General features: G+C 36.6%; 1 protein-coding gene across 2 annotated transcripts; it reads right to left on the minus strand.

The window, feature by feature from the left end:
* Positions 1-1,701: 1,701 nt before the first annotated feature.
* ABCG7 (ABC-2 type transporter family protein) lies at positions 1,702-12,847 on the minus strand. Of its 2 annotated transcripts, XM_012990661.2 has the most exons (12): positions 12,418-12,847; positions 5,649-5,839; positions 5,416-5,566; positions 5,020-5,152; positions 4,188-4,389; positions 3,794-4,067; positions 3,505-3,636; positions 3,159-3,379; positions 2,766-2,978; positions 2,595-2,679; positions 2,241-2,496; positions 1,702-2,030 (listed from the first exon to the last, which is right to left on the minus strand). In XM_012990661.2, exons 1-12 carry the CDS (start codon positions 12,652-12,654, stop codon positions 2,023-2,025), a joined length of 2,103 nt encoding a protein of 700 aa, XP_012846115.2. In that variant the 5' UTR covers positions 12,655-12,847; the 3' UTR covers positions 1,702-2,022. The 2 variants fall into 2 exon arrangements, with proteins under 2 accessions (XP_012846115.2, XP_012846114.2); XM_012990660.2 differs by having other exon boundaries at positions 1,702-2,496; positions 12,418-12,801.
* Positions 12,848-15,430: the final 2,583 nt, after the last annotated feature.

The following is a 15,430-nucleotide window of genomic DNA, read 5'->3' on the forward strand; positions in this document are numbered from 1 at the left end:
ATACAGCTGTTTGATTAGATGTATAACAAGTAATTGTACCATATTTTATTTATTTAAATTTCATGATTTTTGTGTTGTCAAAATCTTGTGAAATCAATTCATATTTGAAAATATAATAAAAGTGTACCAGCATCTTCCATGCATAGATCATGCAAGTACTATAATATATATGTAACTGCGCAATCTCACTATTTCCATGGCGTTTTCCCTTCTGCTCTAAATCCTTTTCCCAAGCCCACCCTAGATTTTCATGTCTCTCCCTTTTTTTTTTTTTTTTTTTTATTATTATTATTATTATTTTTCTCTAATATATTTTGTCCTATTTAAATACCCTCATTTTCCCCCATCTCATTCTTCTTCATAACCATATTCTCCTCTTAAAACCAATTTTAGGTTATATATACATACATACATACATAGGTTATATATACATACATACATACATATATATAAAATATATATATATATATATATATATATATATATATATATGATATGAAGAAAATATATTAATAAAGATTTATGTGTAGGTAGGTGTTGATTAATTAGGGTTGTGGAGAAAGGGAGCTTCCTTCAGTCCAGTCCGGGGCGGGTTGAGAACTGAATACTCAGCTGCCGACTCGTTGTTTCGTGAACTCATCGGATTCTTATAAGGCGGCGGCGATGGGTTTCCGATGTAACGATGCGGGAGCTGAGTTTGGTTTCTTCTGTCGCGTCTTGGACTGAAGGGAGCTCCCTATTTTTTATATCCACTATCCCCTTTTTTTTCTTTTCTTTTTTTAATTATTATTATTATTATTTCTGATTCAGTTACGTTAACATGCATGAAAAACCATAATTATTAATGAGTATTTGCCCTAATATATGCATGTCTTAATGTTTCTTTTATTTATTTATTTTATTTTTTTATGCATGAAACTGCAGGCTGACGTACACACACACACACACACACACTCATATATATATATATATATATATATATATATATATATATATATATATATAAATGGCAGGTGAAAATTTCTGGTGAAAACGAGAGGAGGAGACAAAGATTCTGTGTGCACGTGTGTTAATTTTGTAGTGATCACTGATTTAATTATATTGGTTTCTGTTTGTATTATCTCTCACAATATTCTAAAGGTGTTGACATAAATTCTTTAATTTTCTAACTTAATTTATTGTATATTTTGTTTCTATTTTGTTTCCCTCCAAATTTATGAGATTTTATTCTTTTATCTTTATTAATCAAAAGGCTAAGTATTTTGAGCTTTAATTTATTATCAAGTATTATAACCTTCATGTATTAAGGTCTATTATTTATACTAATCAGTATGCATGTAAATACATTATATCACCAAATTATATAAAATATTCAACATTCGATTTTATTTGTTGTTTAAAGTTTTGTCGAATATATTAGGAAAGTTCATTCATTTAGCTTTTATTTTGAAATGGCAATCTCAGTATGAAAGCTTACCTGCATTATTGCCACTTTAGGAATAAACAGGAATTTGACTGGTCAAAAAAATTAAATAAAATTTACATATATACTTCTTTTAATTTAATACAATAATCATCCAACCCTACTGTTCTACATGAAATGGTATTCGAACTATAAAATAGAAAAAAATTTAAAGAAAAGAGTAATTATAATACCCCGATGAAGTTCACCGGATCGAATGAAGCATTTAACAAACCGGATTTCGACGATTCAAACATACGGGCGATAAGCCAACTTCAATTTTATTTCAACAAGTACTGAAAAAGGAATTTAAGTATTCTGCTTACCTACTAAAGATGTTTCATAATTTGTATGATTAAACTAATAAACGACACGAGTGTCCACACGGCAAGCCATACGAGATGGAGTGCCGCCTAAGTTTATCGTTTTTTTCCGAATTACATAACCATCAAATCTCACTAATCATTATTAAGTTTCTCCTAATTAAATATAGTGTTTCATTTAGCTCTCTGTAAAGTATCCTTCATACCTTCTTTACTGCACAAGTATCTCCCTCCGAATTAAGCACCTGTACGATATAACAAAAAAATAACAGCAAAGCGCCAGCACGCCTCGTATCAAGATCCATCAACACCCTCAACCGATACTACAAACCGCTTTTTTTTTTTTTTTTTAATTTATTTATTTTACAAACCGTCTAGCCCAAAGAGATTAAGTGGTTCAGAGGAAGGAGGAGGAGGAGGAGGAGGAGATTGAAGTAGTGGCTGTTCGGGTTTACCTTGGTCGGAAAGTGGAGACTCGGGTGGTGTTGGCTCGTACAGTTCTTCTTCGGTTTCACTTTCGAGTGGCTCAAGCTTTAACGGAGTTTGTATTTGATAATGTTCATCACTAGGTGGAGGCTCGAGTTGCTGGTATTTGGGTTTATTTTTCTCCAGGAGAAGGTATGTAGTGTAGTACCAGAATAGTAATATTCTGCCTTGAGCTGTCACTGTATCTCTGATTCGACTCCCTCCGAATGAAAGCCGATCGAGCACCTGAGAAGGGTAAGAACGTAAAATTCCGTAAAAGGGTATTTCGGTCCATAAAAAATATCAAAATCGGTCAAGGGAGTTCCTGCACGGTGGTCACTCACTTGTTCGCCAGACTGAACGTCGAACGAGTTCTGATGATCAAACTGAAGGCCGCTGAATTCGTTAATGCAAAGCCCTTGAAATGCCCTATAAAACAGAAACAAAATTAACCATCCTTCAGTTACTAAACTCAACTAAATGACAATAAAGAAAATCATAAATTATGAAAATACCATCTGATGAGAGAAACACGAGGAATCCAACGAAAGATGAGTGGGGTGTTCTCTGCATTGACGTAGTAGCCTCCAAATACAATGAAAACCGTCATAAGTGATGGTCCTACGGCTAAAGCTGCTTCGGTATTTGGAACTATAGCTCCAACCGTTAGGCCCATCGCTGATGCCGCAAAGGACTCCGCGGTTACTATTCCACAGAACTTTCCAAATCTAGAGAGAGAAGCTTACTTAGTTTCATAATCATTTTAATTACCGGAACCAACTAAATCATTTTCAAATCAGAAGCTTGCCAGGATAAGGCGGCAATTTAACTTCTTTTTTTAGTGTCTTAAAGATGAGTTATTAATAAACTGAGTTGTACCCTATTTTTATCAATACGAAAAAATTCACCTTGATATTGTTGGATGCAGACGAGTCATGGGGTACAAAGCGGTACCGAAAAGCAACGGGAAAGCTGCTCCAACAGGAATCTCAGCTAACAATTTCGAGAGTAAATATGGCCCTAACGAATACGACCCTTTGGCTCTCTCTCTATCGACAATTGCACGCTCTTTGGGAAAGACGCCTACAGTCTTAGTGAGTGCAGCCATTGCAGTGTTTATAGCAGCAACCTGAAACCAGCCAAAAGAAAGAGTCGAGACATGTGAAACCTAAGAGGAGTCAAAGATCCTGCATCCTAAGTTTTTATGCGCATACATTTAGTTTGGTTAAACATCTATTTTCTCAAGTCACTTGCCTGAAGCAATCCCATTCTATCTTGTATCGAAGTCTGTGATCTTCCCATCCTCCAAAAGACAGAACCGAATATTACAGCTGATGCTATGGACATCCTTGCTCGAACTTTGTTTGTAGGACCATCACGAGAAGCCTTTTTGCAGTTGAGAGGTGTGGACCAAACAGGACAAGAAAAAGTCAGAAAGAATATTCCACAGATAAATTGTCACACAATTCTTGTAAGAAATAACATACCAAATTATTTAAGGAATCATAAACATGTCACTAAGTAGAAAGATTATCACGTTTACCTGCATCCATGCACGCTTAAGGAGTAACCGAAATTGCCTCCACCAACCACCTTTACTTTTGGCAACAGTTTTATTCCTCGAGTTTGTGTTGTTCTTAGAATCTAGTCCGGTCAGTGGAGTTGCATATAGAGTTGATGACATCAGCTCGGCAAATGATTCAACGAGACCATCTATTCTTTTCTGAGAAGCATTGACACTCTCGGTAGAACTATAATCTACTGAAATGAGATCGGCCAAAAACTCTGCAGGGTTCTCATGATCGGGACAAATGTACCTGCCATTTTTACAAAATCGATATCAGCAGATAAAGACAGAGTCTAATATCTTGCATGAAGATGCAATATCAACTTTAATGGTGTAATAACATTGAAGCGAAGAGAATCAGAAAACGAACCCGAATTTTGAGAAGTAAGACAATGTTTCATCACGTGCAGGACCAGCATAAACAAGCGAACCTTCTGTGAGCAATAAGATGTCGTCAAATTTGGCATATACTGAGCCTCTGGGCTGGTGTATAGAGCAGATGACAGTGTGTCCATCCTCCGCAAGTTGCCTTAGGGTTTCCATTACTTTCTCAGCCTGGAATGCATCAAGTCCTGAATTCATAAAATCAAATAATTAACACCAGAAGAGAATGTGAGGTCGAGTAACCAGTCACTACAACAATACGAATGTGGAAATATTCTTTCATATTCGGTTGTACACGTCACATCAGATCATTGATTTGGTGCAGCTGAGGATAATCTATTCTGCACTAATTTGTTTACATGGTTTCTGAATTTGAAGAGCGCTATCTAGTCAGTTTTTAACAAATCGATCATAAATGAATTGCACTAGATATTCTAGTGGACTTAGCATAGACTGTTGGACAAGTCCAAATACAGGGTAAGGACGAATCGTAAAAAGTATTTCTATTGGCAAAAGCAATAATCTACAAAGAATTATTACGTCTCCAATATAATTAGCGACACAAAATGGTACTACAAATGCAGCACTGCGAGATACTCTACCGGAAAAAAAAAAAAGAGATCCCAGTTAAGCATTTTTATACCTAATTGAGCTAGTAATTAATTAGGGTATTTTTGTTACGATTTCTTCTAAATTCAAACATTACTATGTGCTTTTGCATTTAATCTTTAGATTCTGCTAGGGAAACAAAAAAACCTGTTTATTACAACCACATAGCTGAACTCATACGGAAAATTAGGAACCAGAGATAACCATGCCTGTAGTAGGTTCATCGGCAAAAATGACAGATGGACTAGCTATTAGCTCGCATGCCACTGACAATCTTTTCTTTTCACCACCACTGATACCACGAACTTTTGCATCCCCAACGCGTGAATCAGCACAGCTGACCTTTTAGGAAATAGCACAACAATGCATTTAAAAAAACACACACAATAAGCTCTTATTTGCACCAAAGTTATAAATCTCCTGTAATTAGTTTTTTTAAATTTTCATATAAGGCCATATTTAGAAAAACACACACAATTGGAGATTTTAAGAAAAATAATCGGAATAAAAATGGCAAGCATTTCAACAAAATCAATTTAACGTCCGATAAGTTCTTAAATTACTTTCTCGCACGGTCAATACTAAACAAAACAAAGGCTGCTCACCAGGCCGAGTTTGAACAGGAGATCATTCACATATTCATCTCTCTCTTCGACGGAAGATATATCCTGCAGCTGGAGTTCAGCAGCAAGAGAGAGTGTTTCTCTAACAGTCAACTGTGAGAAAAAGAGATCCTCCTGCCTAACAAAGGCAAACCTGAAACGACATTTATCCCATCATTTAACTATAAAGATTCCAAGCAGTAAAAGAAAAACTCCGACTTAATGATTAAACATACTTATAAGCTTTATTTGAGAATGGCTGCCCATTAACCTCCAAAAGGCCGGACAAATGTAATCTCGGTGATGCCATTATCTGACCAGCCAAAAGATTGAGCAAGGTAGTCTTCCCAGATCCCGATGGACCCATTATTGCAAGTAATCTACCGGGTTTCGCCTCTCCGCTAACATTTTTCAGCAGAAAACGGACCTAATAAATTAAAAATGGACGATATTAGATTGAAACAATAGCTTTTCCCATCTGCCAAAAAGAGTTTTTCTCCGAAATGGAAACGACAAAATTCCACAGCCAAGTAACATACTAACATAAATTGCAGTCCGACGTAAAGATTTACGGTTCGCATCAAACGAACCCCTTAAGTCTACTTCTAATTTCCCCCAATCTTATGATAAATACAACTATCTCAATATGGATTTACAGTAATACTTTAGGACATAATAACATGTTGGGAAAATTGGTTAAAAATTGAGTCATGAACAATTTTTATCAATATTAGTGTACGGTCTAATACATAAATGAATTTTGGATTAGAACCAATTTTGTGGTGAATGAAAAATTACTAGTCCAAAAATATAAGGAAAGTGGGATTTTAAGTTATCCCACATTGGAAAAGTAGAGAAGTACTGAGCTGTATTTATATCAAAATATGGGGACAAAGGGTCACGCCCTTTGGGCATTCAACTTTGTTTGGGAGAAAGGCCTATATGTTATATGTTTCAAATCGTGCCCACACACGCGCGCGCGCCGCCGTCCGGCCGGCTCGGCTCGTTCGTAAGGTACCTTTTTGCCCCAAAGGACACTACTTTTCAAACCTTATAAATAGACCCTAACATTCCCAGGATTCCTCACTTCAATCCAAATAAAAGCCTACTGCATATTCAGCCTTCCCTTTACAGATTCTCTCGAAAAGTTCTACACAAAGTACAGTTCGTCGTACTTGGGATTTGGAGTGCTCATATTCCAAGTTTTGCCGTTGTATCTTGGGAGACAATTTCCATTTAATCCGTTAGCACCGTTGCGGGGAAATTTCGTCTTAAGGACAGAGACAACTCGCCTCGGCAAAATTTCCGTTCATAGCAGATTCACAACAATCTTAAGACGAAAACTTACTTTCAATCTGCAAAATGGCCGAAGGAGACGACAACAACAACAACAACACCCCGGAAAACCAACATGTTGATCCACCAAACCAAGGAGTGCAGCCGCCAAATGTTCCTGTTCCTTTCCCAAACGGTGCTGTTCCACCTCCGGCTCTTCCACCTGCGTTTCGTCCCGCCCCATACCCTCCTGTCGTCGCTCATGGTGAAAAACCGGAGAAGTTTAAAGGTATTGATTTCAAACGTTGGCAACAGAAATTGCTCTTTTACCTCACCACTATCAACTTGGCTGTTTTCGTTACGGAAACACCTCCCGCTGTGCCTGATGCCAACGCTACCTTGGAAACGAGAGTTGCGTGGGATGCTTGGTTTCATTCCGACTTCTTGTGTCGGAATCACATCTTGAATGCTCTAGATGATTCACTATACAATGTGTATAGTGCGATCAAAACCGCTAAGGAACTGTGGGAGTCCTTAGAAAAGAAGTACAAAACAGAAGATGCCGGGTTGAAGAAATTCATCGTCGGGAAGTTCTTGGATTTCAAAATGGTGGACAGCAAGACTCTTATGAGCCAAGTCCAAGAGTTGCAACTCATCATGCATGATATTCATGCCGAAGGAATGAGACTAAGTGAATCCTTTCAAGTCGCTGCAATGATCGAAAAGCTACCACCGCTTTGGAAGGATTTCAAGAATTATCTCAAGCACAAACGCAAGGAAATGGGGCTTGAAGATCTTATCGTGAGGCTAAGGATTGAAGAAGACAATCGAAAGACCGAGTCCAAAACCGGCAAGCAGCAAATGGAGGCTAAAGCACACCTTATGGAACCTAACGTGCAAGTTAGCAAGAAAAGAAAGGCTCAAGGAAATGCTAGTGGCGGTGGAAATGGAAGCAACAACGGCAAAGGAAAATGGAAGCCAAAGAAATTCAAGTTCAATGGAACGTGTCACAATTGCGGCAAGCCAAATCACATGGCAAAGGATTGTCGTCAACCCAAAAGGCAAGCTAACATGGTCGAAGACAAAAGTGTTCCTATCGACATGTCCGACCTCAACTTATGTGCCGTAGTCTTTGAAGCTAACTTGGTGGACAATCCCAAGGAATGGTGGCTCGATACGGGCGCAACTCGCCACATATGCTCCAACAAGGAGTCGTTCTCCTCCTACACTCCAATCAATGGTCAAAAGGTGTTCATGGGAAACTCTGCCACCTCGGATGTTGTAGGCATAGGAAAGGTTATTTTGAAGCTCACCTCCGGGAAGGAGCTCACTTTGGTTAATGTAATGCACGTTCCGGATATCCGTAAAAATTTAATTTCCGGAACATTGCTCACTAAAGCTGGTTTTAAGTTAGTTCTTGAGGCTGAGAAATTAATTCTCACCAAGAATGGTTGTTTTATAGGGAAAGGCTATGTAGATAACGGCCTTGTTAAGATGAATGTAATGACGCTTGTTCACAAGCTTGATGATAATAAAATTACTACTTCTATGTACTTGATAGAGTGTTCTAAATTATGGCATGTTAGACTAGGACATGTGAATTTTAAAACACTCAAAAAGTTAGTAGACTTAGAACTACTACCTCATCTTAAATTCGATTATCAAAAAGGAAAATGTGAAACTTGTGTAGAAGCAAAAATGACTAAATCGTCATTTAATTCTGTTGAAAGAACAACGGAACCTCTAGATTTAATTCACAGTGATATTTGTGATTTAAAATTTGTGCAAACTAGAGGAGGAAAGAAATACTTTATTACGTTTATTGACGATTGCACTAAATATTGTTATGTGTTTTTGCTAAGAAGCAAAGACGAGGCCTTGGAAGCTTTTAAAAGCTATAAAGTTGAAGTGGAAAATCAACTCGGAAGGAAAATCAAAATGATTCGAAGTGATAGAGGTGGAGAATATGGTGCTCCATTTGATGAATTTTGCTCTCAAACCGGCATTATTCATCAAACTACGGCACCTTACTCTCCCCAATCAAATGGTGTTGCTGAACGCAAAAATCGGACTCTTAAAGAAATGATGAATGCAATGTTGATAAATTCGGGTTCACCTCAGAATTTGTGGGGGGAAGCACTCCTCTCGGCAAATCATATTCTTAATAAGATTCCGCACCGAGAAAAGAAAGAAACCCCTTATGAATTATGGAAAGGTCACAAGCCGTCCTATAAATATTTAAAAGTGTGGGGGTGTTTGGTTAAGGTACAAGTACCCAAACCAAAACAAATAAAAATTGGGCCTAAAACTGTTGATTGTATCTTTATTGGCTACGCAAACAACAGTAGTGCATATCGATGTTTAATACACAAGTCTAATGTTCTTGATATGAATGAAGGCACTATCATTGAATCAAGAAATGTTGAATTTTTTGAGGATAGATTTCCCTATAAAGAAAAATCAGCAACGGGTTCTCACAAAAGAACATATGAAACTGCTAATGATGGGTTTCAAAGTGATGAAGAACCTAGACGAAGTACTAGGGCAAAAATTGCTAAGTCCTTTGGACCGGAATTCCTAACATATACTTTGGAAAATGATCCAAGGACCATAAAAGAGGCCTTATCCACTCCCGAAGCGCCGCTTTGGAAAGAAGCAATCAATAGTGAAATTGATTCGATTATGCAAAATCATACGTGGGTATTGGTTGATTTACCCCCGGGAAATAAACCGTTGGGATGCAAATGGATTCTCAAAAGAAAGTATAAAGCCGATGGCTCGATTGATAAATACAAGGCAAGGTTAGTAGTCAAAGGATTTAGACAAAAGGAAGGTCTAGATTTCTTTGATACCTATTCGCCCGTAACGAGAATCACATCAATTAGAGTACTTCTAGCAATTGCTGCTTTGCACAATCTAGAAGTTCACCAAATGGACGTAAAGACAGCATTTTTAAATGGTGAATTAGAAGAAGAAATATACATGGAACAACCCGAAGGGTTCGTTGCTCATGGACAAGAGTCCAAAGTATGTAAACTTGTGAAGTCACTTTATGGACTAAAACAAGCTCCCAAGCAATGGCATGAAAAATTTGATAGAACAATACTATCAAATGGGTTTAAAATAAACGAGTGTGATAAATGTGTATACATTAAAAACACACCAAATGAATTTGTGATTATATGTCTCTACGTGGATGACATGTTAATTATGGGTAGTAATCACGAGATAATCGTGAAAACTAAGAAAATGTTATCAACACATTTTGACATGAAAGATATGGGTCTAGCCGATGTAATTTTGGGAGTAAAAATCATCAAAAATGACAATGGACTGGTTCTTACTCAATCGCATTATATTGAGAAAGTACTACAAAAATTTAAAATGTTTGATAGTCCACCTGCTACGACCCCAATCGATTTGAAAATTCACTTAGCCAAAAATCGTGGAGAACCAGTGGATCAATTGAAATATTCTCAAATCATAGGCAGTCTAATGTACGTCATGAACTGCACTCGTCCGGATATTGCTCATTCGGTTAGTAAATTAAGTAGATTTACAAGCAATCCCGGAAATGACCATTGGAATGCACTAACTAGAGTACTTAGATATTTAAAACACACTCTAGAATTTGGTTTGCATTTTACAAGATATCCATCTGTACTAGAAGGATACAGTGATGCGAATTGGATATCCGATACCAAAGATTCTAAATCCACAAGTGGATATGTTTTCACTATAGGTGGAGCTGCTGTGTCATGGAAATCTACAAAGCAAACATGTATAGCTCGATCCACAATGGAATCGGAGTTCATAGCTTTAGATAAAACTGGAGAAGAAGCGGAATGGCTTCGTAATTTCCTAGAAGATATTCCGTGTTGGAATAAACCAGTGCCGGCAATACTGATTCATTGCGATAGTCAATCAGCAATTGGAAGGGCACAAAGCAGCATGTATAATGGTAAGTCTAGACACATTCGTCGCCGACATAATACCATAAGGCAATTGATCTCAAATGGAATAATTTCTATAGACTATGTAAAGTCTAAAGACAACTTAGCGGATCCGTTGACTAAAGGTTTACCAAGAGATCAACTACAATGCCTATCTAGGGGAATGGGATTAAAACCCATAAATTAAGAACAATCTTGGTGGTAACCCAACCATGCTGACTGGAGATCCCAAGAACTGGTTCAAAAGGGACAACTAAGCTAAGAAAGTTCAGTTGAGCACTAAGGAACTCATTCCTAACTCATTCCCGCGAAAGATAATAGTGCTACCTGCAGAAAGGGTAAAGGATAAGCTAACGCTTTTAATGATTCCAAAACCTTATAACAAAAGGTGAGGTATTGGCAGGATACCTTTAATAGGAGATCACCTATGTAAGTGTATGAAGTGAGGGCCGCTTCAAAACTTGACAAACACTTATGAATCCAAGATGTCTGTCCATGGCCAAAACGGACACAATCATGAGAACTAAGGAAATGTGAGAATAGTATTGTGTGGGTTGCATTGTCTTGGTTTACACGAACGGCTGACAGTTCAAGACATCGCGTTCACTACTCAGCCTAGTAAATCCGATGTAACTCCACTACGGAAGGTTCAAAGCTATATGCTACCTATCCCGATGCAATACTATTCGTGGGAACTCTAGAGAGAATCGACGCCCTCGTTTTCATTCATGTGGGGGATTGTTGGGAAAATTGGTTAAAAATTGAGTCATGAACAATTTTTATCAATATTAGTGTACGGTCTAATACATAAATGAATTTTGGATTAGAACCAATTTTGTGGTGAATGAAAAATTACTAGTCCAAAAATATAAGGAAAGTGGGATTTTAAGTTATCCCACATTGGAAAAGTAGAGAAGTACTGAGCTGTATTTATATCAAAATATGGGGACAAAGGGTCACGCCCTTTGGGCATTCAACTTTGTTTGGGAGAAAGGCCTATATGTTATATGTTTCAAATCGTGCCCACACACGCGCGCGCGCCGCCGCCGCCGTCCGACCGGCTCGGCTCGCTCGTTCGTTCGTTCGTTCGTACGTACGTATGGATCGGATTTGGATTTGGGCTCGGGCCCAAATCACTACATTAATTTTTTGGGCCAAAAACATTAGGTCATGGGCTTTAACCCATTCAGTCGAAGCCCATCTCGATTGATCTGACTGGTCTGAATTGGTGCGGCCGAACCAATGCAAACCATTCAGGCTCAACCCGAAATGGTGCAACTATTACTGGTACCTTTTTGCCCCAAAGGACACTACTTTTCAAACCTTATAAATAGACCCTAACATTCCCAGGATTCCTCACTTCAATCCAAATAAAAGCCTACTGCATATTCAGCCTTCCCTTTACAGATTCTCTCGAAAAGTTCTACACAAAGTACAGTTCGTCGTACTTGGGATTTGGAGTGCTCCTATTCCAAGTTTTGCCGTTGTATCTTGGGAGACAATTTCCATTTAATCCGTTAGCACCGTTGCGGGGAAATTTCGTCTTAAGGACAGAGACAACTCGCCTCGGCAAAATTTCCGTTCATAGCAGATTCACAACATAACAAAGGACTCCCATTCGATACAATTTTCTACAATTCAAATTCAAACTCCTATGATTGTTTATATTTAATCAACAATCAATTGAACCAAATTTTCAAAAAAATAATCCTGCCATATCTTCAACAGTTGTGGCAGCAAACAATTGATTTTTTTTTATTCATGCATATTCACTTACCGATTTGGACGATTTATCGGAGAGAGAGCAATTAATGTTGGTCCATTTGATAGTGACCGGCGCAACTTTCCCTTTCACCGGAAGGCGGCCTTCCTCGTCGTCGTCGTCATCCTCCGGCAAGGTCTCCGGCAGTAACTCCGGGCCTGGGGCAGAGAAGAGGCGGAGCAGCAGAGCCGCCGCCGCCGCCGCCAATAGATGCCCCATTCCTCCTCCTCCTTTCCCGCCAATTCTCAGCATCTCTCTGGTTCAGCGCGTGCTTATCTTTCGTCTCACTCTGTTTCTTCTCAGTAGCTACTGAGTGGTTAGATACAACCTCTGTATACATATTTGTGATCATACGACGCCGTTCCGGGGGAAATTGGTCTAATTGATCGCCACGTGTCCGTTAGAGGATAAGATTTATACTTAACATTATGTACTTAAGATTTATACCTTTAATCATCACTTAATTGTGTTTATACTTAAAAATTATGCGATTAAGCTCATAATTAAGTTTAAATTATCGGGCTGGGTCTAAATTTTAATGGGCCTTCTTTAACTTATCTACATCCATATTTTTAATTCAATATGGACATTTGGGCAATTCACGATATTTCAAAAAAAAAAAAAAAAAAAAAAACAGCTGACCTATTTTCCAACAATACTTATTTATGATATATATATATATATTTAAATAATTTTTATTTAATGAAGATTCAGAATTCCAAACAGAGAATATATGGAATATATAATTGTGAGCTATTGGGTCTGCCAACATTTAATATTTTATTATTAGGATAATGTAATTAATAAATACTATTGGGGACAAAAATCCCATGGTCATCAATCCATCAACCTAAATTTAATTGTTTAAGATACGATGTAGGCAATTGTCATTACTCAAGTCAAGGTTCAAATACTTAAATAGCTCAATAATTCTACTTAGTTTCATTTTAATTATTTGGGTAAATTACGGCAACCGTCGAAGTATGTAATTATCGATAATTGCAAATACCCCTCAATTATTGACTCATCTAACTTTTAAACTCTTACAAAACTATCACTAATTCAATGGTGAAGATTTCATGAAATATTCGTTATGAATTTTCAGATCTACCCTTAAAGGACAACTGTAATATACCACAGGGATAAATATAATATTTTTTTTGGTTGAGAGATACTCGTAATTTACATATAGTTTATTGTTTGTTTAATAAATAGGTAATTAGACAATTCAGTCATTCCATTTGGATTTAAAATGGAATGTTAGTTTTAAGGGGTAGTTATAAATCATTCATTTTAATCTAAAATTCCTTTTATATCTATTGTTATTTAATTGTAAAACTTACCATAGCATATTTCATTTTACTAAAAATATTACACGTGACAAAAAGTCAATTTATCACAACATGACATGATGCATAACAAATTATAGTAAAAATTACTATAATTGAAAAGTAAACCGACACAACTTTAGTTGGTGAAATTAACCATTAATGATGTCTTAGTTGCAATCGATTAAATAAAACACGACATCTAATCCCGATGCGTATTAGACAAAACTTGTCTAATACATTTTGCATGTATTATGTATTTTGTGACCGAATAACAAAATTTATCTCGTGCAAATATTAAAAATTTCAAGTTACTTTGCAAAAAATAAAATAAAAATATATTTTTAGAATAAACAAATGCTTTTTTTTTTTTTGATAAATTAGAATAAACAAAATGTTATTAGGGTTTATTAGGGAAAACCCCCTTATTCATATTTTCTAATGAGGTAGATCCAATTTTTTTTCCCCTTTTTGAGATACACCCAATTTTGCCAACTTGGCAAAATATATTTAATACCCCTGTTTTATTATTAAACGACATTTATTTCCTTTAATACGTGATTTGAGATTTGCTGATACGTTGCCTAAAATCACGGAATAAATTTACGTGAGATCATTGGCCGTTATATCAAATCGTGTACAATATTTTTTGAAGATTCTCTTCATCGTTCCAGCGGGTTTTATCGTCTTTGAAGATTTCTGCACCGTCGTGGAAATAGGATCGATTTTTGAGCGTTTGTTAATTGTTGGACGTTGTTAAGCGGGTATGAATGCGTTATTCGTTTTTATTTTTTGCTCAATGTCCATGATTGTCGTGTACGGTGGTTAGAAATTTTTAAGAATTGTGTTGATACTTGATTATATTAAGTAGAACGTTTTTTAACAAAATTATTCCGTCATATATATATCGTTTTTTTTGGCCGATGATGTTTGTTTGGAAGAGGATTGACAGAGTTAGAAGAGGATGGTTCACGCAGATCGGACCAGAGTTGTTTTATATGAGCTTCGTAGTTGGTTTATGCAATAATCGGAATAATTGTCCGCTGTGGTCGAGTTCATGTTTTTATCCCGATCGATAGTTGGTTTATTTGTTTATAACAGCCGATTTAAGTGTGCTGGGTAGTACATTAAAATATAGTTCATAGTCTTTTTTAATTTAGCGTATGGATTTTGCATTTTAAGTTTATTTTTGATGGTATTAATGTATTATCATTCAAATGTATTTGCAGTCTATTTAATCATTTTTTAGTATTCTGCATTTTTAAATTTGTTTCATGATTTTAGGTTTTTTCGATGGCGAATTTCGTACGGATTTTGTTGAGGTTTGGTGGGTTGGTTGCTATAAAGAGGTGTTTACGATGTAATGGCTCGGTAACTTCGGTTAAGTGTTAAACCGTTGTAATACAGTAGTATACTATTATGAATACCGTATGATACTACCATTTTCATTTTATTATACTATTATGAGATTATTAATGTACTAGAGTTTTTTAACTTGACATATTGGTTTGATTGTGTTATGATGTGTTTTATGTATTTAATCAAAACCCTAGATTGAAATTATGAGATTATTAATGTACTATTTTATTGGTTATGTGGAATACTTTACGTTGGTGTAGTTCTCAATGTTCTTGTCATTTCAGTGGTATATTGTTTGTAACACAATTTCATATCACTACTATAACCGTAATATACTATCA

This window comes from Erythranthe guttata, chromosome 5 (assembly GCF_056151865.1).
Source record: "Erythranthe guttata isolate IM_541 chromosome 5, IM_541, whole genome shotgun sequence".
Classification (NCBI taxonomy): Eukaryota; Viridiplantae; Streptophyta; class Magnoliopsida; order Lamiales; family Phrymaceae; genus Erythranthe; species Erythranthe guttata.